Raw genomic sequence first — 24016 nt, 5'->3', positions numbered from 1 at the left:
AATAAAAATGCTAAATAAAGCCAAACCAGTGCTGCTTTCTCCGTGCAACACTGAATGAACACCCTCACAACTCACCAACCTCCTTTGCAGCTTGGCAGCCCCTGGGGCAATATCCTCACCCAGATCATCCTGCGGTAACTCCCCAGATGAGCTTCTCTAGGTATTTCCGTAATGGAGAGAAGCCTTATTATCCTAAGGGGTCAAACCTGCAGCCCCACATCCTGCAGAGGAGCTGCTGTGGTTCACAGGGTCCCCAGAAACCAGTAAGACACAGCAGAGCACGATTATCTGTCCTTCCACCACCATGGCATGAAGGGGCCAGTTCTCATGGATGAAAGGACACACTGCTTTGAACAGTAATATCAAGAGATAAAATGGCATTACCTCTGCTTCAAACTCTCTGAAAGCAAAAGCAATTTGTCACTTCTGAAGGGAATGAGGATGCAGCAGGGCCCAGCCCTGGTAGGAAACACACCTTGGGCACTGGAGCTGCCTCTCCCCTCTGCGCAGGGGAGAGATGAGAAAGGTAACTCAGCATGGACATCCTCAATGTGTCTGAAAGCTGGTGCTTGGGAACACAAGGTACCTAGAAAGCCTTAACAGAATGTCACAAGTGAATTAAAGCAGGTCAGTAGGAAATTTCTTCTTCTTGGCATTGACCTCCTGACCTCACAACCTCCTTTGGGAAAGCCAAAAATGCTCCAAGTCTTGAAAACTCACCTGCGTCATTACTTCAGCTAAGTAGGAGTGATATCATCTCCCAGCATCTGAGCTGCTGTTAATGGCAAGGGAGGGTGAAAGCACTGCTGCTAGTCCTGCAGCTGCTCTGTGCTAGGTTCTGTATGCACACAGAATGTGGTCCTTGTTGGAAAGGTAACAGACCAGAAAGGACTTTTTGGATATATTTTCTGAAGCACAAAGGGGGTAAGTTGCCCTCCCTGCTCCCTCATGCCCTCTCCTCCCTCTCCAGCCTGGTCCCAGACCCTCTCAGGCACAGGGCTCTGTGAGGCAAGTTGCCCTCTTGGAGGGTCAGACAATGCAACAGCAGCTCTGGCAGCAATACTACATCTCTCAGTTAGCAGCATCCACGCGAGAATAAATATCAGGGTCCCTACCTGTGAGCATGTGAGGGGAGGCAGGGAGAGAACCAGCTCCTCCTTGAAACCAGAAAACAACAACAGTACTGTCCAGTTTTTCCAGCAATTAGCTCTCTAGGGATCTCTGTAAGGATGTCTCTGGTCTCACAGAGGTACCTCCTTTCCTCTCACTCTCCCTATAATGATGCTACCTCAGCCTTCCAAATTTAATTACCAAGCAATTATAAATCACATACAGTGGCTTGATGCTGGCAAGGGCTGAGTGTCACCAGGAGGTATTTGAGACCATGGAAGGTGTTTTCTCTGAGCACTGGGAGCCTGAAGGGAAGTCCCTACCCATACCTCCAACTCTGCATCCCTAATGGGGAAACCAGAAACCAGGGTCAAGCCCCATTACAGTGCAATGTGTGACCACACACATGGGGATGTCGTTGCCACAGGTCATCCTGTGACCACATGATGCTGTTCCTAAACCGACTTACATGAAGGTGGGGAAGGGACCGTGCTGAGACACACACTTATTTTTTGGCACATCCCATGCAAAAAAGTATTTGCTGATAAGCTGATAATCAGGTGCCCTGGCCACCCCTGGTATGCTAGACCTTGCTGCTTAGACAATACTTGATCATACAGTATCTCCATTAGGAATTTGTAATCTGCTATCACAGCTTTTGAGAGCCATTTGATTATAAGGAGATTTTTATTAATGGTTCAGGAGCCTAAAAGTCAAAATTGACTCTCAGAGCAGATTGTAACAGTCTGTGTGGCATTTATGTATTTATCTATCTCTTCACCACCTCTTTCCCCCACCACCATCACCTGCCTCCACTCTGCTCCAGTGCAGAGGTACAGCAGCAATAACAGGGATGTGCCAAATAGCGCTTTTCCTTCCCTTATGTCATTTTCTGTCTTTGTCCTTTCCTTTCCTTTCCTTTCCTTTCCTTTCCTTTCCTTTCCTTTCCTTTCCTTTCCTTTCCTTTCCTTTCCTTTCCTTTCCTTTCCTTTCCTTTCCTTTCCTTCCCCTTTCCCTTTTCACTCCTCTTCTCTCTTCTCCTCTTTCCTAATCTTTCTCTTTTCTCTCCTTCCTCCCTCCCTCCCTCCCTCCCTCCCTCCCTCCCTCCCTTCCTTCCTTCCTTCCTTCCTTCCTTCCTTCCTTCCTTCCTTCCTTCCTTCCTTCCTTCCTTCCTTCCTTCCTTCCTTCCTTCCTTCCTTCCTTCCTTCCTTCCTTCCTTCCTTCCTTCCTTCCTTCCTTCCTTCCTTTCCTCCCTCCCTCCTTCCCTCCCTTCCTCCCTCCCTTCCTTCCTTCCTTCCTTCCTTTCCTCCCTCCCTCCTTCCCTCCCTTCCTCCCTCCCTTCCTTCTCTTTTCCTTGTTTTCCTTGTTTCCTTTGTTTTCCTTCCTTGTTTATTTCCTTGTTTTCCTTCCTTCCATGTTTTCTTCTCCTTCTGTTTCACTTCCTTGTGTTTCTTCTCTTCCTCTACCCCTCTTCTCCCATTACCCCCTCCTCCCATCCCCACTGCCTCACCTCACGCAGCCCTGTGCCAGCCCAGCCCTGGCCCCATGCCCTGGCCCGCCCAGCCCTCCAGGACCCTGTCCCTTCACCCCAGCACACCTCCTGCCACTGGTAGTGCTGCTTGCGCCTGCAAGCAGTGGTGCTATAGGCACCAATATTTGCATTTGTGCGACAGACACTGACAATATGCATCAATATGCGCATTTATGCCACATGCATTGGTGCCACATGCAGTTATAGATATGCACATATGTATGCATTTGTATACTAGATCCATGTATGCATATGCATGATCCAAGCACTGGTGTGATCTGCATTTCTAGCTCTGCTCTGTGTGTGTATGTGTGTGGTGGGTGGATGTGGGGAGGGGGCTGCACGTGTGGAGGCTCTGCACCCCGTGCGCCCCCTCACTCCCTGAGCACTGCAGGGCTGACAGCAGGGCACGGGGGCATCCCCTCCCCAGATGACAGCCCCCAGTAGGGGCTGCGGGGGAACGTGGCCATGGCTTACCATGAATACGGTGAGCTGCTGCCCCAGATTTGCCTTCTAGCACCCCTGGCACTGCATGGTCTCAGGTGCAGGGGGGATTTGTCCTCCTCTGCTCTTTGGGAAATGGTGGACAGAGGTTGGGAGCCTTTTTAGTCCCTAAAACTGGATGGGGTCCAGGACCCAAACCAAGCCCAAATTCAAGCCCAAACTCAAGCCATCCCAACCCCCAAACCATACCCATACCCAGCCTTCCCAATGCTCTTTCTAACCTTCACAGACATAAACTCAGCCCTATCAAATCCAAACAGATACCCAGCCCTCCAGCCCTATTCCCGCCACCACCCAAACTCCAGGTAAGGGCAGTGCCATGGGTGTGAGTGGAAGTTCGAGGAGTCCCTGTGCCCCCCTACCACCAGGTGGTGAATCTCTGCTGTGAGTCCCTAAATCCATCTTTTTTTAGTAACTCTCTCCCATATCCTTAGAAACTGGCAGTACTCCCAAGCCCCGGGCTCCTATGGAAACACAATCACCCCAAAACTTGTCCCTATTTTGGGGGTCCTTGGGCTGGCTCATCCTTGGATGGGATCAGAACCGTCCTGGGTAAGACCTTGTTACTGGGGAGAGACAGAGCAGTGTGGGCTGGTGCTGGCAAGGAGCAGGCAGGGAGTGGGTAGGGTGTGGGAAGACGACAGCATGTAGGATGGGGCAAGGAGCAGGCCGGCGTCAGGCAGGGAGTGGGAAGGTATATTGGGCAAGGTGCAGGCAGAGGAGCAGGCAGCCTGCAGGCAGGGTGCAGGCAGGCCAGCAGACAGGGAATAGACAAGGAAGCAGACCAGGAGCAAGAGGGGATCAGACAAGAAGTAGGCAGGGTGCAGACAGGGCATTGGGCAGGGACCAGGCAGGAAGCAGGTAGAATAGCCAGAGCTGGTACTTGAGGCAACTTGGCTGTGGTTGGTTCAAGAATTCCCTTCTGGTTTTCTGATTTTTCACTTTTTTTGGGTTTTATTTGGTTTGTTGTTTGTTTGTTTGTTTGTTTCCTCTGGTGGGAAATGTCACCCTGCAGAACAGGAAGAGGATTCACATACTTATATTTTGTGGGGCTGGTGAGACACCTCAAATCCAACACCCTCCTAATGAGCTCTTTGCTCCTAAATCTGGCTTCCCAACACTAAATTGATGTGGTTCCCTCAGCTTTTTCCCTGATTTTATTGTATCCATAATTGCATCCCACAGCCTGAGTTCAGAGGAAACAAATTCAGCTGGAAGGGAGATCTAAAACATTAAAAATTAAAATGAAGTTAAAACCCTCTTTATATAATATTTTGTGTTTGCCAGCTTACCTTGGGATTTTGCCCTTTGCCCATGCGAGTGCCCATTTAAATCAAAATCAGAAACAAACAGGTAGAGAAAATGTGGAAAGTGCAAAAAGCCGGGGAAATTCAGAGAAATTCCTGCCATGAATTGGCTTTTCTGATAAAACCGAGCACTAGCTGGAGGAGCTCATCCCTAACAGACAGAGAAATGCTCAGGGAAGAAAAGTAAAAGATAAGAGGAGAAAAGCAAAATGGGAAAAGAGGTTTTAAAGAGGCTTAAAAAAAAAAAAATCAAAAGCCCACGAAACAAAGTGCTTTTCAGGCAGGTGGGATGCTGTGCCCCCGTTCAACAAGGACTTTCTTTTTCTTAGCATATTTTGTTTGAATAGGTTTTTTTGGAGGGTAAACTTTGTTGGTTTGAATCATATCAGCGGAGAAATTAAACTTTCCATGCTGTTGCCTGGGAGCGGCTGGTGGTGGGGACCCAGCCAAGCCATCCCCCGCAGCCCCAGCCTCCGCTTTGCCTTGTGCTTCCCAAACCTCCCCTGCACATATCCTCCCATTAAAAAAAACATAAATGAGAAAATCACCAACCGACAAACACCAACGCAAAGCAATGTGAAAACTTGCCTTCAGTCAGAGCCAGCCAATATGTTTATTTTAAAGGCTGATCTTTGCTCTCAGTGGCTGGGAACATAAATGCTGCTGTAGGAAGCAGAGGGTCTGTGGTGCCCGCAGAGGAGGACAGCCCATTTGGGATGCAGAGATACAAAGCCAAGGTATGGCTGGAGAGGCACCATAATGGTGTTTGTGCTCCCTGGTCCTGGGGACCTCAGTGGGGTAATGGTGGCCACACGACGGTGGCCCCACGTGACTGACAGGCAGGAGGGCGCTGGTGACAATCCATGGGGATGGTGGGTGACAGAGAGCAGGATGGTGCTGGATGCCTTTTTCTGTGTCTTTCTTTCCAGAGGTCCATTTATTTGCTGTGCTAAATCCAAACTGAGTTCAGGGCTCAAGCGACCCCAGCAACATAAGTGAGAAGGAGAGAGGGAAAAAGAGGGAGAAGGACAGAGAAAGAGCCACCAAGAGCAGAGATGCTTGGGAAGGGCCTGATCCTGCATCACAGGGCACTGTGTCTTCAACTTGTGAAATTGTAGTTTAAACACTTGTCCACCCCTCCTTCCCCAGCACTTCTGCTCGGATGATCATGCCTGATCATTCCCAGGCCCCCCCCTTCTCCTCCTTTGGTCAGCCTGTGAAATTTAGGGCTCTCCCAAACACAGCCAGGGACACACACTTCCTGGGAGACCGCAGTGCAAATGCTTTGCTCCCCAGAAAGAGATTTGGGAAAGCTGGGAGGGAATGTCACGTTACCCAGGGTCTGTTTATAATGAATATTTTTTTCCTTAGAAAAATAATAAAAATAAAATAATCCTCCCCTTAGTTTTGCTTCCTTCACCTTGCGGAGCTGCTGGCCAAACCCCCTTTGTCTCAGCCCTGCAGAAGCAGCTGGACCCTCCTGGTCCCTGCACCCGGCTGCAGCTGAGAAATCCCCATGGCAGACGGCATCGCCTCTCTCCGTCACTCGCCGGATGCGATTAAAATGGAAGACAACCATCAAGTGTGCTAGAACCATTTTAATATAATTATACATATCTGCCAAATCCAGGAAAAAAAAAAAAAAGGTTTATGCATATATATCTTTTTTTTCCCAGTCAACATCTGCAAGCATAAACGACAATTAATTTCTTGGTTTAAATTCATCCAGGTCAGAGCAACTGCCCAAAGTCCTGTTGGATTTGATGGTTACTACCAGCATGGCCAGCAGTAAGTGAGCTCCAGAGGAGTTTAATGTCCTCGGGTCGGGTTTTTCGGTCTTTCCTCTTTCATTCAGAGACAGTTTGTTGTAAAAAGTTTCAGTGCAGTTCACCTCGGGTGAAAGGCGATCATGTTTTTGCGGGGTTTTTTTCTTTTTTTTTTTTTTTTAATATATATTTTTCAATTATTTTTTAAAAGATGATAATAGGTAATTCAGTTGCTCTGAATTTCACTTATAATTATAACCTATTTAAATCACAGCAGAACTCCTGCTGGTGCAGAGTTCATAGTTGCATACAATACAGGAGATCACAGTTTTGAAGTCTAGCACAGATTAAAAACCACAGATGTACCATTTATATAAGACACACACTGATTGTCTCTTAAAAACTACATATTGACTCCTTATGAACATTATCTTCTTTTTTTTAATCTTTAAATAAAGTAGTGCAGCTAGGACAATCAGTCACACAACCCACACAGCCCTGAACCAAGTTCTCCGGGTGCCAACTTGAGCAAGTTGGGTGTGAAACGGTTGGATGAGCTTGAGAGCGAAAGAAAGAGGGAGGGAGAAAAAGAGGGAGAAAAAGAGAGATGTTGTCCATTGAGAATACTTTAACCAAGGGTTGGCTAACACACTAGAAACCTCTGGGTGAAGGATCTTTCCACACACACACAAAAAAAAAAAAAAGAAATAAAAACCTAGACTTTTTTTTTCCTTTTTTTTTTTTTTTTTTTAAACTGGCCTGTGGGTGAGATGGTCTTCCACCTCTTCCAAACAAAGAAACCCAAAAATTGCCTAAAACTAGAAAGAACACAGATGGGTCTGTCTGTTTTCTGCTCACTAGATGATCTGTCCATTTAAGGCCTTCTTCCTCTGTTTTTCCTCTTTATTATTCCTTTTCCAGAGCGTATGAGCAGGAGATAAGTCTGAACAGGATAACACCAACACTGTCCCCCTCTTGTTGCTGTCGGTTTATTTGTTCATTTGTTTGTCTGTGGAGTTATTTTTCTCTTTAATTTAACCAAAACCTGACTAAAACTGGAACGTTCAGCCCAGCCTGTTCGTTCTCATCGTGATTTCTCTTGTTATCACAAAGGATCTTCACAAAACCTGGAACTTCCATGACGATGTCTGGTCCTTATAATCCAAGCAGTCAGCATTGAAGTTTAACTTCCAGGAGGCGGTTTGGTCTTTATAATCCAAGCAATCGGTGGTGGAGTTAAAGCCCAAACTGGAGGCTCCGTAGCCCTGGGTGGAGAGGGAGGCTGGAGACTGGTTGAGGTGGCTGGTGACCGCATTGGCACCCATGGGACTCAGGGTGGCTCCTGGTCCAGGAAGCTGGTGGTGCATAGGGGTCAAGTAAGATCCACAGTCCATCCCTCCAAAATAGGATGTCGAGCCAGCGTATCCTTGACTGTAGCCTGATGCCTGGGTGTAGGTCATAGGATAAGACCTCTGCATGCAGGAGGAAGAGGTGGACAGGGGGTCTGAGAGTGGGGAGATGGACGCTGGGCTCCAGATGGAGACGGGAGCACTGCTGCTGGAAATGGTGGGGACCGAGGTGCTGGAGGGGGGAGTGAACTGCCCACTGGTCCCGCTTTCCGAACTCACTTCCCGGGCTGGCGAATTTTTCTTTTTAGCTGGCCGTACCTTGTTCTGGCCCCCGTTCTGCTGCTGCTGCTGCTGCTGCCGGCACTTGGCTCGGCGGTTTTTAAACCATACCTTGCAACCGAGAGACGGGGAGGGAGAGAGAAAAAAACTCATGTTAGGAATGTGCAGGCAAAGCCAAGGGAGGAAAGAGATGACAGCAGGGAGACCTCTCCAGGGAGGGGGAACTAAAAGTGCTCCCCCATCAAGCAGAAGGCTGCAGGCTGCTGCAAAGAAAAGCTCCTGGGCTCCCCCTCCCTGAGATCATTAGCAGTAATAACAAGTGGAAATGGGCAAATCAAAATGCTTAATAAGGTCACTTTTAGGGGAAAGGGGGGGAAGAGCTCCCTATTTGCTGTTTGCCAGCCGGGGACCCCCAGGAATCACAATTTAGGGCCTATTGAAGTCAGCCCCTTAATTAGAAACAATAGAGCATCAGAAAAGGAGGGAACAATTAGGGAAACAGAGGCGGGGTTGGTGGGGGTTGTCTCATTGACCCTCTAAATAGGCTTTCTGCTCTCACCCCCCCAGCCAGAGTTGTCCCCCCAGCCCAGCTCACCCTCTCTTAGCAGGAAGCAAGGGAGCTGGACCTGTGGAGGAGAGGTGCTGGGGAGGTTTTGTGGGGAGAAGGATGGGACTTGGTGTGGAGAGATCCTGGTCCTGGGCGGCCATGCTGGGGCACAGCACAGTGCAGCCTCGGGAAGCCTCACAGGGAAACAAGCAGGAGGAATGGCTTTGGAGCTGCCTTGCCCCAGCTGCAGGAGTGTCCTGGATCTGTGCTGGCGGCAGGACCCTCCTGCCCTGGCAGCATCTCCAAAATGCTATGTGGATTGGGCCCCTGCAGGCTGCTTGCAGAGGAGACACAGCCCAGCCCCAGGAGAAGGGCCCCCTCCACCAAGGCTTCCTATCAAAGTCCTTTCAAAGGCAGAGGAAGCCCCCAGTCTGTGCTGGTGTGAAAGGGGATCACAGTCTGGCCCTGCTCCAGGGATGTGGAGATCCCTGGAGAAGGAAGGGATCCTTTACGGTTTCTGCAGGGGCCCCAGGCTCCTGCAGGGCAGGCTGGGATTTGGCACCCGGGTCAAGGCACGGTGTGGGGGGCTGGAGATGCTGGGGAGTCCTCTGCAGCTCAGAGAGGCCAAGGGGTTGGGGAGGGGTGTGGAGGGATGCCTCAGGATCTGGGAGCTGCATGACTTCCCCCTCAACGCACAGGAAGGAAGGGGGGTCACACTCCAGCCCTGGAGAGGCAAACTGCCATTCTACCCCCTCCCCCCCCAGCATCCTCATCTATGAGCCTCCTTCACTCCACAGGGGCTTGATTTTGCTCCAGGGCTGGCCCTATCCCCTACTGCCTACGTCCCTGCCAGGCACAGGACAGCCGAAACCCTCCCCACCGGGATGGAAGTGGGGACAGGTCCGGTCCGGTGCCACCCGGTTTCCTACCTGCACTCTGGACTCGGGCAGGTTGATTTTCAGGGCCACCTCCTCCCGCATGAAGATGTCGGGGTAGCGGGTCTTGGCGAAAAGTGCCTCCAGCACGTCCAGCTGTGCCCGGGTGAAGGTCGTGCGCTCCCGACGCTGCTTTCGGGGGGTGGCTGTGAAAAAAGCCAGAGGCCCTGGCTGTCACTCAGCAGCCCCTCAGCCCTGTGTGGTCCCTCCAGCTCCCCCCTCCCGGGGGCACCCCAATTCCTCCGCTCCCGCCCCGGGGCGATCCAACCCAGCCCTCAGCCGCCACTGTGCAGCAGCCCCACCTCCGATGCCTCTTCCCCATCTCCCCGGGATGGGCCTGAAGCATCTGCCCCCCACCTCCAGCAGAACAGTGTTCCCTCTTTGCTGACCCTTCTCCAGATAAGAAGTTGGCGGTGAGTTAGAAGGGAGAAAGGGGAATCCCACGCTACCCACCCACCCCAGCAATCACGATCCTTGGGCATGTCATGCCTCCTCCGTGGGGCAAAAAAAAAAAAAAGTGGGGTGAGGGGGAAGAAAAACGTGGCTTACCAGGATAACCGACGGACGGATGCAACAAATCCATGCCCGAGGTTGTGAGACTCAGGCCATTGACTGCATAAGGTGGTTGCTTAAGATAAGACATCATGCTAAAGTTGTGGCGGGGAGGAGAGTTGGCCGAAATCCGGGCGAGGGGGAACCGCCCGAGCGAGAGCCCTGCCTGCCCCGGGCGGTGCTGGGGAACCGGGGGGGCCGCCGGGTCCTGCGGAGACGAGAGAGGGGGAGGAAGGGAAAGGGCGGGGGGGGTGTGTCAGGCCAGCTCGCTGCCCCCCAGCTGTTATCCCCGCTGCCTTCTCCCGACAATCCTCCAGCTCGTCAAGCCGGACCCCAACCGAATTTGGGAGCTGGAAGAGACTGACTAGATAAATGCATCTCTCCCCCCCAAAAAAGGGTGAGGAGAGGAGGGAGGGGGGCACATCCCAGCCAGTAATTATTACCCGAACAAAACCCCCTATGCCTTCAACTGCCCGCATTGTACGGCAGCCCGGGGCATTTGCATAGGATTCCCGGCCGGGCACTGGCTAATTGTCTCAAGCAAAACTTGATTGGGGCCATTGGCAGACACAAAGAACCCCTCGGCTAAATAAATAATGCAGATAACAAAGCCCAAGGGTGAGAAACAAAGAAACAATTCAAGAAACCTATCTCTCCCCTAGTCTCTTGCAAGGACTTTAATTATCCCAGGTTTGGGCAACATTTAAACAGCCCCCCTTTTCCCCTTCCCCCCGACGTTGCTGCATTTCAGAGCTCAAATGCCCGCCCGGGAAGAGACAAACTTTTCTGCTCTACCGCCATCAGACCACGTCTGCAGTAATTTCCACCGGCCATTTGCACCTAATTAGTACTCCGGGTAATTAGATTTGAAGGCAAGTAACAGATTTATTAGGCTTTTAAGAAACTCTTGATGACTGAGCTGAAGCTAAACAAACACCTCGGTGGTGGGGAACGGCCCCAGGGCGGGCGGCTTCCCGGGCCCGGCTCCCCCGGTCCCCACTTGCTGCCTCGGGCTCCCTGCAGCGAGGGGCACCCAAACAACCACTCCCCCCAAAACCGGCCGCCAAGGGGACAACCCGGGGTTCGTGAAAGGGCTAAAACTGTTCTCCCATAGAAAATATATATGTGAGGGGTTTTTTTTTCTTTTGGGGCAAAATCTCGCGCTTTCCTCCATTCCGGCAGCCGTCGGAAAAACGAACTCCAGCACAACTTTCTCCCCAGACAATCCCAAAATTCCGTGTTTCAGTTAACAAGTGCACACGGGAGAGGAGCCTCCTCCCCGGGAGGGCTGCGCGCTGCTGAGGGGCTCCTGCGGGACCCCCGGTGCCCTCCTGGCCCCGGCGGTGCTGGGTATCCGCAGCGCGGATTTTCTCCTTTTGCCCTCGGGGAAACGCTTTGCCGCCTTCAAATGCGCTGAGCGGCGGAGCGGGTGCGCATCGACCATGGGGACCGCAGGGTAGGGCCCCGCTTTTAACATCGCTCCCCGGGGGAAGTTGAAGAGGGACGGCTTTGCCGGGGGGCGAGCCCCCCTCCGCACCGGCGTCGAGGCGGTTTCGACATCCAATTTTTTTTACTAGCGCAAGATGCGCAGAAGAGGAAAGCTCTGTTTCTGCCCCCTTAAAAACGAGCAAACAAACAAAAAATGACCCCTAACAGCCCCTAAAAAACAAAATAAAACAAAACAAAAACCCAAACCCAAAACCAAAACAAACAAAAAAACCCCCAAACCCACAAACAAACGAAAAACCCAAAACAGCAGTAACAAAACCCCCCAACCCTAAACCTCCACTCCGTTAAACCCGGCGGCATCAAGCCGAGGCGCCAGCCCGGCGCGGCCGCCCGCGGAGCCGCTTGCCCGCGGCCGCGCATCCCGTGGCCGCCCCGCAGCACGCGGAGCAACGGCTCCGCTCCGCAATCTGTCACCTTTCCCCCTCCTCCTCCTCCCCCCCGCCCCGCTCCGCAAAGATCCCGGCTACCAGTTGCTCTGCCCTCGCTCAATAATAATTACCTCGTCCGAGAATTAATTATAATAAATGTTTTCTTGATAAACTAACGAGATAATCCGGGTGGCACACGCTCCCTAATTACGGGCCACCGTCCCGGGCTCCGCTGATCGCCGGGACTGATTGATGCAAGGCGGCGATCCGCGGCCGAGCGCGCAGGCTGCGCCTCTGCCCTTGGCCGAGGGCGGCCTGGGGGGGCTACGCCGAGCAGCGGAGCAGCGCGGAGAGGCTCCGCGGAGGAGGGAATGTGCCGAGAAAGAAAAGGCAATTTGGTTTGCTTTGTTTTGCAAGCGAGAGCTCAGTTTCCTGCCGATTCCGGCCTCTGCCGCAATTATTACATCTTTTTAATTCAATTTTTTTTTTTTCCCCTCGTAGAGGGAGGGTTTGGGTTGATATTTCCCAACACGGAATTTCGCCTCCGGTGCGAAAGAAGTGGGGCTAGACCCGCCACTGACTCTGAAGTGCAGTCCCCTGCCCTTCTCCCTCCGAACCTGCACGCAGCTCCGCGGCCGCCGGCCCCGCTCCGCTGCGGGCAAACGAAGGGGCCGGCCGGGAGCGGCGGAGCGGGGTCGACCTCGGCCGCTGAGCCGCCTGACCCGCCTCGGCCTCCTCCCAGCCACCCAGTCGCGGATTTAACGGCTCTTTAATTTTTTTGCCCTTTTTTTTTTTTTAACTGCAGTTACACTTTTTCAAAACAAATAAATAATAAAGCTCAACTTCTCAGGGGAGCCAAAATCTAAATAAAACTCTACAGCGAGGGAGGGTTTTAGTTCACAAGAAACTTGTGCCGGTGCGTGAGACTTTCCCGACTTTCTCTTTGTGCAATTTAGAGAAGGGAGGCCGGGGCGCGGAGCAGTGCGCGTTGTGCACGGTCGGTGTCTTTGGGAAGCGCATTCCCACGGCTTAAAAAAAAAAAAAAAAAAAAAAAAGGTAAAGGAGGTGGAAATCAGCATCCAGCGCCGACCTGGATGCCATTCTTGCCATCCATTTCACCCACACCGAGCTTGAAGCTCCGATCCCAAACGCCTCGGGGGTTTCTCTCCCTGCTATTTCCAGCCCGGTTCTCCCGCCGCCCGCGGGTGCTCAAAGACACCTTCGCAAAATTACTTTGCTGAGTCTCCGCATCGTGAGAAAGAGGAAGGGGGGTCTCAGGCAGGAGCCGAGAGAAAGGGGAAATTTATTCCCGGTTATAGCTAATCTTAAAAGTCCGCCTTGGCGCCAGGGAATAACTAAAGGCCAAAGGATCAGGCCGAGGAAAAATAAAAATAAATCATGTACTAAACGAAATCGCGGTGCAGAACCGCCCCGGGATAGCCCGGGAGACGGGGAACGCGCGTCCCGCTCCTCAGCTTTGGCTGTTCGCCCTTCACCGAGCAGCTCCCGGTCGCCGCCGAGGCCCGAGCGGTCCCGCCGGCCCCGGCTGCCCCCTGAGCGGGGCCGCCTCCTGTCTCCGCTCCGCCCGGCCCGGCCTCCCCCGGGCAGCCGCCCGCTCCCCTCAGGCTCACCGCTACCGACACAGTGACCCCCCACACAGCCTCCTTTAAAGAATAATAAAATAATACTACTATTAATAATAATATTAATTTGAATTCCCCTTTCCCCGTGCTTCCGCCTGCCCAGCGCCTCCGGGAAAGATGGAGCGAGCGGGTCGGACTTACCTGCGAGCCTCGCCGGAGCCGCGGGCAGGGTTGGGGCGAGGGGTGGGAAAGCCCCGGCTCCTCGCCAAAATCAGGGCGCGGGCCGAGCTGGGAGAGAAAGCACAAAGCGGGAGGTTAGAGAGCTGCCGCATGCACAAGCCCACGACTTCGGGGGGGAGTGGGGGGGGGGGGAAGAAAAAATGTTTGAAAAAGAAGAATAAATAGGGAGAAAGGGGAGGAGACGGTGCAGGAGAGGGATACAGGGATGCTCGGGCTAGGTACATACAGAGCTGGCTGGTGCCGGAGCTGGTCGAGTGATTTTATTTTTAATAATAGTGGCAGGGTGCGTTGGAGCTGAGGTCTCTACCTCTCTCAGGAAGCTTTGCTGAGAAAGAGCCTCTCTGGCAACTTTTTGACGCAAACTCTCCAACCAATGGCAGGGAGAGAGTGATTGACACATCTAAGCCAGGGGGGAAATAATAAAAACACACAACAGGGGGAGGAAAAAACAGGCCGCTGCTGTACCGGGGGGACAATCAAGCGAGAAATAACAGCCACCGAAATGACACGAGAATATACATTAAAAGAACCTGCTCGGTTTAAAAATATACATTATGGAGCAGAGAGGATGAAGTCATTGTAGAAATTAATGTGATGGGCAGCAGCGAGGGCGTTAGCGGATTGCCCGGTGAAGGGGGGCTCAGCAAAAAAGCATAAAAACACTACCAGAAGATATTAAAATATATAAGTAAACATTTGGGAAGGGGAGGGTGCGGGGCCGGCCAGGAGCCCTGGCGGAGCAGCGCGAAGCTAGGCGAGAGGAAACCCGCGGGACCAAAGGGGTGCCACCCCCTAGGACAGAGGGGAACGGGGTGGCAGGGTCCCCCCAGCCCCGGGACCCGCTACCGCACCCGTGAGGGGTCCGAGCCCGCCGTTCCGTCTCCCAGAGGCCGACGGTCCCCGGAGTGAGGGGAATGGGGTCACCGGGCGGGTATCAATGTATTTTAAATTATTTTTAATGATATATAGGGATGATGGTGCAAAATGGGACCTAAGCAGCGGCGCTGCCTTGCATTTTCAAATAGGGGCGTGCAGATATTTTAATGGAAATAAATTCAGTGAAGCAAAGAGGGGGGTGGTGTGTGTGTGTTCCCGCCGCCGAGCAGATCCCGGCCGGGCGCACCGGGGATGGGCACCGGCACGAGCCGACAGCGTCTCCCGTCCCCGCTCGACTTCTCCCGGGCCAAAGAAACCCGAAAATGAAGCTCTGGCAAAAGGCAGGAGGACGGAGGCGGCTGAGGTCGAAGAGAGGGAGCGCTCACACACTTTCCTCACTTCTGACAATGGGGGAAAATCCGCGGCGGCTCGATCATTTTAAAGGGGTGACCTATGTTAATGAAGTTATAGCAATTAATTCGCCTCTTTGTGGCTCTCCCTGAGCCGGGCTGGTGCAGTCCGATGAGCTTGTCCTTGGGCTTTGGGGCGATCCCAGCGCTGTGGGTGCAGCCCGGGCTGGCGGCTGGCAGGAGCAGGTTTGGGGTGCTCGGCTGGGTGGGTGTTGGGGTGTCGGCGTTGGGATGAGGGTTTTTCTTTCCTCCTGGAGAGGAGGAGGAAGGAGGGTGCAGAAGGGAGGGAAGGAGAGGAGGGGAAATTAAACCAATAAACAAACAAACAAACTACCTAACTCCTCGCACAGAAGCAGCGCAGCCCTGCCCGCCGGAGCCGCTCCCACTTTGGCCGCTTTTGGTTTTCTTTTTTTGGCGAGGTGGCTTCGCGGAAAGTTGGTACCCGGGTATCCCCCGACCCCTGGGGCCTCCCGGGCCCTCTGCTCCTTGGAGTTCTGTTTTCGGTTCTTATATATATATGTGCATATATATGTAATTCTTCCCCCCCCCCCCCCAAAGCCGTGACCCTCTTTGGGGTGGCTTTTTGTGATTTTGTTTGTTTAGTTGAGAGGGTTTTGTTTTGGTTTGGTTAGGTTTTGGGGGAGGAGGGATTAGCGAGGGGCAGCTGCAACCCCCCCAATCTTTTGCAGCATCCCCCACCCTCCCTCAACCCTTGCACAGATATCCGAGCCGGGCAAATCCTTCCCTCTCACCTCCCTGCATGTCGCCCGGCCACGCCACCCCTCAGCCTTCCATTTCGCAGAGCACCAGTAATAAATATCCCGATTGAATCCTTCCCCCCCTCCCCGTCTTTGCCATCGTCTCCCGCCCCCACATATTATTTAATAACCTTAATCCACCTTGGAAGAATGAGAGAGATAATTCGTTCCCGTGTATGCTGACCAGGAGGGTATTTTCGAAATCGATTAAAAATAAAAGGAACGACAAAAAACAAATGAAAGGAAGGAAGAAAGGGGTGTTTGGGGGCTGGAGGAAGCTGTGGCAGAGAAATAAAAATCAGTGCCTGAAGAAAGTAGCTGGGAGAGCGGGTTTGGAAGCGCAGTTCTTGCCGCCCCGCCGGGCTGGCAGCCCTGCCTGCAGCTGCCCGTGCTGCCTGCCTTGCCTGCAGCCTGCCAGGGGCAGCGGGGCCAGCCCAGCCTTTGCCCCCCCGGCCTGAGGAGTTGGGAATAATTCGCCCAGCCAATAAAACAAGTGGCAGAGGTGGATAGTGTTCCTTAAATAAACAAGGGTCTCTTTAAAATTCCCATCCACTTCAGATGTCTAAAGTAAGATTGTGATGATTTTGTCACGGTTTGGTAAATTTACCCCTTTAAGAGGCTTTCATAAATCCCAGAACACACCTTCAGCCAGATTTGAATATAGATTTAGGTTTTAAGACCCAGAAGCTGGGAACACCGCTTTATCAAAGAGAATTTCCCTTTAGTTTAGCAATGTGTCGGAATGGCTCTTGCAAAGATTGGATCTGAGAGGGGGAAAAAGGGAGAACCTTCTCTCTTGGAGCAATTCTGCGCACACTTTGCAGCTGCCTCTGCCTTCAGCCTCCTGCAGCTCGGGGAAAAGTTGCAAAAAAAAAAAAAAAAAAATTGTTTCAGCTGTAAGAACTTGGGGTTTATTATTTTTTCTTTTAATGATTTTTTTTTTTTTTTTTTAACTTTCCAATCTCTTCTGGTCCATCTGGAAAGCGTTTCAGAGCAGGTACAATAGTCCCAGAGAGCCAGCCTAGCACGGGGAGTGAGTGGAGATGTGGGATTTTCTGCCCTCTAAGAACTTTGTGCTCAGAAAACCAAAATCTGCTTCTGGGATGAAAAGAAACTGTAACTTCTGCTTCTCAGTAAGTTCTCCAAGTTTCCGATGCCAATCGGGTTACAGAGCCATTTTCTCTCTTTGCATAGCTGTGTTTCTGCTCTTCTCTTTCTCCCTCTTTACTTCTCCTTCCTCTGATTTAATTTCCGACTCTTTACTAACGGGACCGGTTCGCGAGTGGTTTTGTCTCCGTATGTGTCTCTCACCGGGCTGCTGGCGCTGAGCTCTGCCCCGGTGTATCATGACCAAGGGGGAGGCGGGGGAAGGGAGTAAAGTATTATTTATTCAGGTCGGGTGAAAGTTACGGAAGGAAGCAAAAAAACTCCCAAAATGAACTGATTTATAATTTGTCATGTTTATAGCCCTGATCGGCTCCGGAAAGCGATGCATGCTCCGCACATTTAAGCTTTTCCCTCATCGGATTTGTGTCTAGTTAAAATACTCCAGACTTTCATTGAAGTTTATCTGCAATTCAATTGAAGGTTGTTAATTTTTTTCTCTCCCCTCCTTTTTTTTTTTATTTTTTTTTTATATATATATAGTTCGACACTTCCCCTCACCCCAAAATCTCCGTTTTGGGGGTGCAAAGCCAGGGGCACTGGCAAAACTGTGTCACTTCGATAAAAGAGTCGGATTCGTTTTAAAATACCGGAATGCTAAAAAACAAACAAAAAAAAGAAAATAAATACCCCTCCTTATTCAAGGGTCTGGGAGGGGAATGGTAGAGCCCTCCCCGCCTTGGGGAAAAAAAAAATTATATATATATGTATGCTGCATATATATATAAATTCAGCGTCTTTGCCTAAGTAAAGCCAAGTTTCATAATTGGGCTGGGGGGGCGGGTGGTGGTGAAGGTATTTAGGGGACATCTGCGATTTTCTCAGCTCATCTCAGAGACAGACAAATGCTAAAAAATGCTTCCCCAAGAGCAGAGAAAGTAAGCCCAGTGGTTACATCTGAGGGAAGGTCTTATGGGCACTGGAGAGGGGGGAATGGTAACCTCCCATCCCAAAAAAGAAAAACCCCACAACACCTTAAATAGAGAAACAAATCAACCTCATTAAACTATAATAACAACAAAAAGTCTCTGGGGGAGGCTGTGCGGGGGGTGCACGCGTGGGGGAGTCTGGGGAAGGGCTGCGTGTGTCCGTGAGTCTGCTTGTCCGTGGGTGCTATGGAAAGGCGCTAATACCTCCAGTTTACATAATTTTTCTCTCCAGGCCATGAAGTTACCTTGATGAGCAGCTTTCTACAGCAATCAGATTATAGCTCCCAACCCAGATATTAAAACAACGGTTACAGTCCCAGATCCCGTGTGTTGGCAAACTCGGGAGGAATGAAGGGGTCGGAGGAGGTGGTGAAGGAGGGGGTGGGGGGGAAGGCCCAGAAAGAGCCAGAAAAGGGGTTTTGTAAGAAAGAAGAAAAGAAAACCGCAGACAAGCTTTAAACTAGTCTTTCGTTTGTAACCTTTTACAACCTTTATTTCCCGTATATGAAAAGCTCCTTTTATTGAGACCCAGAAAGAACTTTTATTTATTTCCCCCCGCTTTAGATTTTTAATTAGAGCCCATCAATTGCCCATATATATAGGAATCGATATAAAGTAATCCGTGGAGATGGGCTAAGGTTTTAATCGAAAATCTTCTTTGCCATTCTTTACAGATCTTCTTTAGCCGCTGGCTGGTGGAGAAACAAATGTTCATTACAAAAATACTCTCCGAACTCCCCAAAGAGCCCCCCCAAAAAAACCAAACCAAAACCAAATCCCAAGCCACAAGGCAGAAAACTCGCAAAACATCAGAAACCAACTGTTGTTACCATATGCATAAGGAATTACTCTTATTGCTTAACTTCATTCTCCCTTGTAGGGGTTATTTTTCATATTGGGAACTTGAAACTAACTCCGAAGATTATAGTTAATTTTTTCCTTTCCTAAATCGTGTCTGGGTGTTGGTATTTTCCGTGCCTTGCAGGAAGGGTCTGGCTTGTGCCAGTGTCTGTGTGACCGGTAACAAAGATCCCACCAGCCCAACTCGGCGGTGAAACCCAGACCCCGTCCTCCTGCAGTTTCCCAGGCTCCCAAATATGGCACTTTCCTTTTCCTTTTTTTTTTTTTCTTTAAATATAGTTTGTCACCTTTTTATATATATATATATATTTTTTTTTTTTTTTTAGTTTTCTTTCCTTCTTTCCTGAAGTGTCTTACATTATGTAAAATTTAACTCTTCGCTTTCACGCGACGGAATACTTCTGTTCCAATGTAAAAAGAAAGGAAGAAAAATCCCAACTCCCCCAAAGCTCCCCCCCAAGCTTTCTTCTTTCTAAAGAACTAGGGCTGTTTTTCTCCAGAGGAAGGAGGGGAGTGGAAGCTAAATATTAAACAATGCAGGCAGCTTCGGGTTTATTTGGTAAATTAATTGTGAGACTATTCTGGCTCCTGTGTGTTTCTGCATGATTAAACTGTGCTATTTGTTCCCCAAAGCTGCACATTAGCAGAAAGTGCAAGTCTATTTTAAAGCATCATCCTCAGGTTTAATGTAAGCAAACTAGGCTGAGTGAAAAGTTTACCCGAGTAATTGCAGCTAAGAGTCGACTGTAGTTGTTTTAATCATTATTTTCTGTCTGATAAGTGGGTTTTAAAGAATGGACCCTGCATTTTTTTAATCTGAAGGACGCGAATCTGGCCGTATTTGTACCCCAACCTCACATCTTATCTATACGAAATTTCAATTTATTTAAAAGCCTGGTATTTAATACACTACACGGGCCACATTTAGTTTAGACAAACCCCCTCTTGTACTTTCTCCTTAATCATGCCTAATGAAAACGTGGGATTTTCCCATTATTAAAAAAAAAGTGAAAATATAATGCATCTTCATTAGGAAAATTGACTGCTGTGCTCAAGACAGTTCTTAATTGAAAAGACAACCTATTTTAATGGTGTGGTTGAGGAGAAGATTACATACTTTATCCAAACACAAAGACAATTAATAATGAGGACCAGGCTGCTGCCATTAACTCTAATGTAGTTACATCAATGTCAGTGGAAGCGCTCGTACCTGAGAGGTGATGGGGATGCTCCCCGCGTCCCCCTCCGCCCTGCCCGGCCACAGCTCAGCCCCGGCAGCACTTGAGGCATCGGCAGCACCGGCCGCCGCCGCCGCCTCCCCCGCTCCACCGATAAACCCCAGCAGCATCGTCCCTGCCGCTTTGCCCCACTCCCTTCACACTATTTTTATTATTATTTTATATATATATCTTAATGGCAGCACAACCCCAAGAAGTTGTGTCAGTCAGGCTCGTCCCCGCCGCCCGGTTTAAAGGGACTTTTTAAGAGCTGCCTAATTCAGGATATTTAAGAGCATGGCAATGCAGGGAGGTGATAGCGGTTAAACTGCAGTTTGCAAACGAATCCTTGGCCCCACAGCCAAGGGAAAAGGTCCCCCTTTCCGCCACCCCCCTCCCCCCCCCGCTCATCGCCATCTCGTTCGGCTGAGCGACGCCTTCGCTTAAGGCATTTATTTGGTCTCAAAAAAAAAAAAAAAAAAAAAAAAGAAAAATAATTAAACTTTCATTTGCTCGATTTGCTGATAAGGTGTATTTATGCCGAGCGTTGGCAGTCGAGGGTTCGCTCTGTGGTTTTCCTTTTTCTTTCGCTTGAGGGGGCGCCCGGTAAAGCCTCGGGGCCGGGCGGTGTTTCCGCGGCTGCGGAGCGGGGCCGGGAGTTGCGCGCCCTTCTCCGAGTTAAACAAAGTCCTGCTCACCCCCACTTCTCCTCTGCAGCGAAGTTGATTTGATAATTGCGAATAAAATAATTAAACCAGAGCAGCGCAATTTCTCCCTCCCACTAAAAACTAAATATATGCGGTAACCGGCCACCCCCCCCCAGGCACCATCCCTGCAGACAACTTCCCGCAGATCTTTGTCCTACACAGAGCGGGGCGCACCCCGGAGCCTGGCAAAGCTGAGCCGGAACGGGGGGGGGGGTCCCGGTTGGCTTTATTGAGAGGGGGTTGGGGAAGGGTTCCCAGTCGGCATCCTACATCTCCGCCCGACCGGCAGGGGCGGAGCCGGGCGGGGAGGAGCAGGGCCCGGGGGTGCCTCTCAGCCGCCTCCTATGGGTGAAAAGGGGCTTTTGGGGGTATTTTGTCGGGTTTGCCGGTGTTTTGTGCGTGCTCGGCCCGCGGTCCCGCCCGATGCTGGCACCGGAGGACAATGCGCCGGCGTCCCCCCGTCCCTGGCGGCCCCGGCCTAATCCCGGTTGCTCCCCCCCTCCGGCGGATTTTGATCGCCGCCGGGGGAGAAGAAGGGCGGGGGTGGCCCCGCTGCCGGTGGAGAGAGCTGCTCGCCCCGCGCCCTCCCCCCGCCGCCGCAGCTGCCGTCCCCCGGGTAGGAGAGGGAGGTCGGGCGGCTCCGCAGCGGGCACGGCGGGTCCCCGGGGGGGCGGGTGGATGGATGGACAGGGCTGCGCCGAGCACCCCTTCACAGACATGACAATGCCAGGCCTCTTGTCACAGACAGAGGGACATGGCTGTGCTCAGCATCTCCTCACAGACAGACAGACTTGGCAGTGTATGGCTACCCTCCCAGACAGACAGACCCGAGGGTGTCCAGCCTCCCCTCCCAGACAGACACACATGATGGTAGGATGGGCAGAGCGGTGCCCATCCATCTCTCCCAGAAAAACAGATAGATGGACAGATAGCTGTGGCTCATCAGCCCATGCAGAAGAGAGCTGCCCAGGCTGGGTTCGCCCTGGCGAGTAGAGCTGGGGACAGCCCTGGCAGGACCAAGCTAATCCCCAGGCAGACAGACAGACGGGGCCATGCCCCGCTCACCGTGCCTGGCAAAGGGGTGCCCCATTAAATCCCAGGCAGACCATGGTTAATCCTTGGACAGAGCTGGACAGGCTGGCTCCCACAGAGCCATGGTTCAGCCCAGAAACACCCATCCACATTCAACTGGTTGTTGGATAAGCACACCAACCATCACCCGGATGGGTTTCTGCTGGGAGACAGAGAGCCTGACTGGGTATCGCAGGCAGGGAGGAGTTAACGAGTCCATGGCCATTGCAGCAGGGAATTTTCTACCTGCGGAAAAAAATGATGCCACAATTTCCTTCCCTGTAGAGGCAGGGAGAGCAGAGCGGTGGGGTCCAAATGGGCTGTGGCCTTCAGGAACTACCCTAACATCCTAAGCTGGAGATAAAAAGAAAGTTCCTGCTGGTTCCCTTCCAGACAAATGAGCCTGGCTGGGCCTCTTTGCTCTTTAGCAGCATCTGCCCACCCTCTGCACCTGATTTCTTCCAGGAGCCTTTCATCTCCCTCCCCTGCCTGGTCCCAGAGCCCCAGCTGATCTGCCCACGGGCTTAATGGTACGGGAGGATGCTCATCCCCTGGGACAGTACCATGCTTACCTCCTTCCTCTCATCTTTGCTTACCAGAGCACTGCTCTTCCTGCAGCTCCCCATCTCCTGCTCCTATTCAGATGGTTGCTGGCAAAGGGGTTTTTGAAGGCAGGAGAGGTGATTTTGGAGCTTTCATTTTCCTGTCCAAAGACAGCTATGTTAGGGGCTGTCTATTTCTCTAAAGTCTGTCCCTGTAAGGGGGACGTTAATGACAGACTGGTTTATGTGTCCAAAAAGCAGGAACTTGAACCACATGCAGCAGGATTTTCTGTGGAAGTGTGCCTGCCTTCTGCATTTATTTTCATACTGATGGTGTAGGTAAATCTGATATCAACAGGTTGTTGAGAAGAAAAAAACCCCTCCTTTCGTGTGCATTCACTGATGAACACTGCAATAGAGTCCTTTGGTGGGAGATTCTTGGGAAAATAAATGCCTTTTGGGTGGATTTTTTTGTTGTTATTTCTTAGCCATGTCCTGTCCCCAGACACTGGTGTGGCACAAGGTTCAAATCCATTGCTGGAGCATGGTTGTCAGGAGCATCCAAGATGCCCTCGAGTCCCTGAGACACCTAGGCAGCACCAGTGGGTCAGAGGACTTGAAGAAGATTTGTGCCCCCCTGGCTCAATAGCCAGGGGCCAGCTGGGACAGCCACGGACATCTCAGGTGGCACTGGACACTTGTATTTAGGCACCAAAGCCATGTTTACAGTCTGAGCTACTCTGTAGCTGTGATGGTCAGTTCTTCAACAACTTCTTGGCGCAAGGTGACACCTCTGTTAAAGATTCTTTCATCCACAGCTGAAATGCAGGAGTCCATAAATAACACAACCCTGCTCACCTATTTTCCCATACTCTCTGTGACTGTTTCTTGGTGTCTCATTCAGGTAGACCAGTGGTGTGGCTGCCTCAGTTTATGTGGCATCTTGATTGACATGGCAACCAAGAGGTTGCTCTAAACAATTGGGTTGTTCAACAACCCAAAGAGTGCGAGTAGAATCCTTCCAAGGTGTCTTGGCCAATCAAAGCATATTCTTGCTTCTTGGTGGCCGTCTAGGAAGTATTTTGTGCTGAGCCTATGGATGAGACCTGGATAATATCCTGCAAGCCTTGAAGTTCTTCTCTTCCTACATGGAAACCCAGAGCCGTCAGGATGAGGTGCAGATAAAATAATAGATAAAATATGCTGGTAGTTTATTTGAAACTTGCTCTGTCAAGTATGCGTGAGAGTGGGGCTGGTTGCTGGTGTTCTCTGAACAGTACTGGGATCAGGATTGGTCCAAAGGCAATAGACTGCTAGAGAGAAAGGCAGAAACTGGCTTTTCAGCCCTGCCTGCAGCTGGCAGGAGGAGGATGGAGCCATGATGGTGATTGGCACAGTGCTCACAAGTCCGGTGTGTGGGAAGAGTCCTTGGTGCACATGTGTGTCTATGTGCAGGAAGATGGAGCTGGCTGGAGCATCAATGTCCAGTGAGAAATTCAGAACAAGTTGCAATATGTCTTTAGGCTATGTAGTACAGACAGTCATAGGCTACGTCAGCAATTAAAATATTTTACTGAAATGAAACTATACTTTTTTTTTTTTTGACATAAGCATTATAAAGAAATGTGAATTAGAACATAATAGTATACTAATATAATTGCCCAGCTCCTCTTAACTTACTGCAGTTCTTCATTAAAGAAACACTACAAAAGGAAGAAGGCCAATTCCTTTCCCAAAACTAAGGATTTTAAAACCAGAGTTCATTTTTTTATAAAATATTTTATTTTCATTCTATCCTCTTGCATTGTAGATAGTTTCAGCCTGTGTGCTTGGATTAATTGTTACAGAAGTTATTATATAAAGCCTATTAGGGAAAAAAAGGAAAAAAAAAGAAAAAGAAC

At 50.9% G+C, this 24016-nt stretch overlaps 1 protein-coding gene across 1 annotated transcript; it reads right to left on the bottom strand.

The window, feature by feature from the left end:
* Positions 1–6035: 6035 nt before the first annotated feature.
* OTX2 (orthodenticle homeobox 2) lies at positions 6036–13616 on the bottom strand. Its single transcript, XM_030482771.1, has 4 exons — positions 13542–13616; positions 9878–10088; positions 9323–9474; positions 6036–7957 (listed from the first exon to the last, which is right to left on the bottom strand). Exons 2-4 carry the CDS (start codon positions 9972–9974, stop codon positions 7337–7339), a joined length of 870 nt encoding a protein of 289 aa, XP_030338631.1. The 5' UTR covers positions 9975–10088; positions 13542–13616; the 3' UTR covers positions 6036–7336.
* Positions 13617–24016: the final 10400 nt, after the last annotated feature.

This window comes from Strigops habroptila, chromosome 4 (genome assembly GCF_004027225.2).
Source record: "Strigops habroptila isolate Jane chromosome 4, bStrHab1.2.pri, whole genome shotgun sequence".
Taxonomy (NCBI): Eukaryota; Metazoa; Chordata; class Aves; order Psittaciformes; family Psittacidae; genus Strigops; species Strigops habroptila.
Note: the sequence above shows the minus strand (reverse complement) of the source record. Positions and strands in the feature narration are given on the sequence as shown.